Genomic DNA, 3,496 nt, shown 5'->3' with positions numbered 1-3,496 from the left:
CATGGTTAGTAATAGGATAGAATGAGCATGGTTAGTAATAGGATAGAATGAGCATGGTTAGTAATGAATGAGTAGACTTCTAACACCACTAGCTGCACTCACTGTCTTAGTCACTGTTGTATTACCACAAAGAAACACCATGGCCAACAAAGCTTTTATAAAAAAAAGCATTTAATTGGGGGCTTGCTTACAGTTTCAGGGACTTAGGCCATTGTCATCTCAGCCATGAGCGTGGTCCCGGAACAGTAGCTGAGAGCTGGATCCTGGTTCACAGGTGGACAGACAGAAGGAGAAGCTGAGACTGGTCTGGGCTTTTGAACCCCAAAGCCCACCTCCAGTGACATACTTCCTCTAAGAAGGCCACACCCCTTAATCTTTCTAATCCTTTAAAGCCGTTCTACTCCCTCTTAACAAAACATTCAAATGTATGGACCTGTGGGGGTTATTCCTGTTCTCATCAGAAAAGCTTCCTCCGTTGGTAGATGGGAACAGATACAGAGACCACAGCTGGACAGTGTGGACAGTGTGTGAGAGCCTTTCAAATACTCAGTCCTAAATGGGATGTCTCTATCAAATCTCTTCCCTCAGGATTCAGGGAACTATGCAAAAGAGGAGGCAGAAAGATTGGAAGAGCCAGTGGGGATGGAAGACACCAAGGAATAAGGCCTTCTGGACCCTGCAGGCTTACTCCTACGTGAACTCATAGAGACTGGCAGCATGCATAGGGCCTGCACAGGTCTAAGCCAGGTGGGGTACAGTATTGATAGGGAAGTGGACACAAGCACCCATCTCTAACCTAGAAGCTGTGTCCACTTAACAACCCCTAGAAAAGGAAACCTGTCTCCCAGTGGTGTCTCACTGGGTTTACAACCCTTAAGGGCAGGGCACCTATCAGCAGTAGACAACCAACGCAAAATGAATTCAGTGGTGTTTTGGAGGACTTCAGTCTCACAATGCTTAGCCTGGGCATTCTTCTTAACCTTACAGGTTATATCTTATGGTTTCCATTTTGTGTTCTTAAGGAATTTTGTTGTGTGAATTATTTCACGTGTGTGTATTTTTTGTGCTTTTTCTTTGGCACTTTTTTCCTGCTTGTTTCTTTGTTTCATCCTCTTCTGATTTGTTTAGTTGCTTGTTTATTTTTTATGAGAGAGAAAAAGATATGGATTTGGGTAGCTGGGGAAGCAAGAAGGATTTGGGAGGAGTTGAGGAAGGAGAACCCATGGTCAGAATATGTTGCATAAAAAAACCTATCTTCAATAAAAAACTTAAGTTTTTTTTTTTAAGTCCCTGCTGGCCTTATAGAGGATCTGGGTTTGGTTTCCAGCCCTACATGGTGGCTCAAAACTGTGTAACTCCAGTTCCAGGGGATCTGACGCTGTCTTCTAACATGCTGATGGTGTCCTTACATATGTGAGAACAGACCACACACACAAAATCAAGCTAAATCTCTCTCTTTTCAAATGTGAGATTTATTTCTGCCGCTGTGCAGCATTCCAAGCTGTGGCTGTGTTTACCTCTATATATTATGCCTTACTTACCTACATTTATTTTTTAACTTTATGTTTTCTATACGTGTGTTTTGTCTGCATGTATATCTGTGCACCTTCTGTTTACCTGGTGCCCTTGGAGCCGAAGAGAGGATCAGATCCCCTGGAACTGGAGTTAACAGATGGTTATGAGCTGCTGGATGCTGGAATCAAACTCCGGTCCTCAGCAAGAGCAGCCAGTGTTCTTAACTGCTGAGCTATATCCGGCCCATTTTCTACTAGTGGGCCTTTGAGTTGTTCCCAAGCTTAGTCCTGCTGTGGACATTAGGGGTTATATTTCCTAGAGAGCATGCTCCCATTGGGTGTTTTTATACACAAGAGTGCAGGGAGCACAGATGTCTAACTCTACTAAATATTGCTAACTCTTTTTGCAAATGGTGACTCCAGTTTCCACTCTCAGTGGATTTAAATGACCATTTTGTGATTTTGTATCTTGACCACTCTTGGCTGTATCAGACGTCTAGCTGCTGACAGGGTGTGACGCCATTGATCTTGCTTTCCGTCCCGTACTTGCCTTAGGTTTTACTGGGACCTGATCATGCTGCTGCTGCTGCTGGGGAACCTCATAGTACTGCCCGTGGGCATCACTTTCTTCAAGGAGGAGAACTCCCCACCCTGGATTGTCTTCAATGTCCTGTCTGACACTTTCTTCCTGCTGGATCTGGTGCTCAATTTCCGCACTGGCATCGTGGTGGAGGAAGGTGCTGAGATCCTGCTGGCACCGAGAGCCATCCGCACACGCTACCTACGCACCTGGTTCCTGGTTGACCTGATCTCCTCCATTCCTGTGGATTACATCTTCCTTGTGGTGGAGCTGGAGCCACGACTAGATGCCGAGGTCTACAAAACAGCACGGGCCCTGCGCATTGTCAGATTCACCAAGATCCTTAGCCTGCTGCGGCTGCTCCGCCTCTCCCGCCTCATCCGCTACATACACCAGTGGGAGGAGGTGGGGCGGGGAAGTGGGGGATTATCAGACTCCTTGGGAAGGTGCTATGGGTGGAGTCCTGGTGATTTTAGGGATGGGGAAGATGTTGGTAGGAGAGACACAGGGACAGAAGGAGGATTGGGAGTGAGGTCTGAGGTGAGGGTGGGGATTCAGAGAAGTGGAGGACTACAGCTGGGCAAATACTTGAGGACGAGTGGATTCTTGAGTAGGCGATTGGGTATGGTAAGGAGGTGCCTCTTCGGGCAACAGAGTATGTGGCTCAGTGTGTGCTGTGTCATCTCATTGCCTCTTGCACAGGGTGACTGTCACACAGACACCGTTGGTTGGTATACCTGTGTGTTGTGGGTAAGAGTTAGTACATGTGAAGCAAAGAGAAAGGCTTCTTCACACAGTGCATTCCTAGGAGTTAGCTGGGGTTTTGATTTGGTTTCAGCTTTTTGAGACAGGCTGGGCTTGGTCTTTTGACAGTCCTTCTGCCTCAGCTCCTAGGTGCTTGGAGTACAGGTCCAGAAATGACCTATTATCCTTAATGCTATTGGAAGAGGGATGCTGGTGTTAATCCTTGTCCTGAGGATTACACTGTGAATGCCACTTTCCTGTTTTCCCAGGCTGCACCTGGGCAGCTTGTACAATCTAGAACTCTCTGAATCTCAGCCTCAACCCTGTTTAATTCTAGACACAGAGTTGGTTTCAGTCTTGCTACATAAAGATGAAAATAGCAACCTTGTGTTGTAAGGTCCTATACAAATAAATAACGCTTCCAAACCTCCATACCTCACTGGGGTTTGAACCTAGAGCCTTACATATGCTGGGCAAATGCTTTTGCCACTGGGTCATTTCCCCAGTCCCCTTTTGAGTTATTTATGTTATTTATATGCATGTATCTGTACTACAAATGTGCCTGGTGCCTGTGGAATTAGACTGGAATTGTGAGTCTCCATGTGGATGCTGGGAATCAAACCCGTGTCCTCTGGGAGAGCAGCCAGTGCTCTTAACA

At 46.4% G+C, this 3,496-nt stretch overlaps 1 protein-coding gene across 1 annotated transcript in view; it reads left to right on the top strand.

Annotated features, from left to right (window-relative positions):
- Hcn3 (hyperpolarization activated cyclic nucleotide gated potassium channel 3) overlaps nt 1-3,496 on the top strand; it is a 14,739-nt gene that overhangs the window by 5,299 nt on the left and 5,944 nt on the right. Inside the window, exon 2 of the mRNA XM_005367137.3 lies at nt 2,070-2,499. Coding sequence (XP_005367194.1) covers nt 2,070-2,499 — 430 coding nt within the window. The remainder of the gene's footprint in view (nt 1-2,069; nt 2,500-3,496) is intronic.

The sequence above is a fragment of the Microtus ochrogaster genome, unplaced genomic scaffold (assembly GCF_000317375.1).
Source record: "Microtus ochrogaster isolate Prairie Vole_2 unplaced genomic scaffold, MicOch1.0 UNK16, whole genome shotgun sequence".
Classification (NCBI taxonomy): domain Eukaryota; kingdom Metazoa; phylum Chordata; class Mammalia; order Rodentia; family Cricetidae; genus Microtus; species Microtus ochrogaster.
This window is presented reverse-complemented; position numbering and strand designations above follow the sequence as displayed.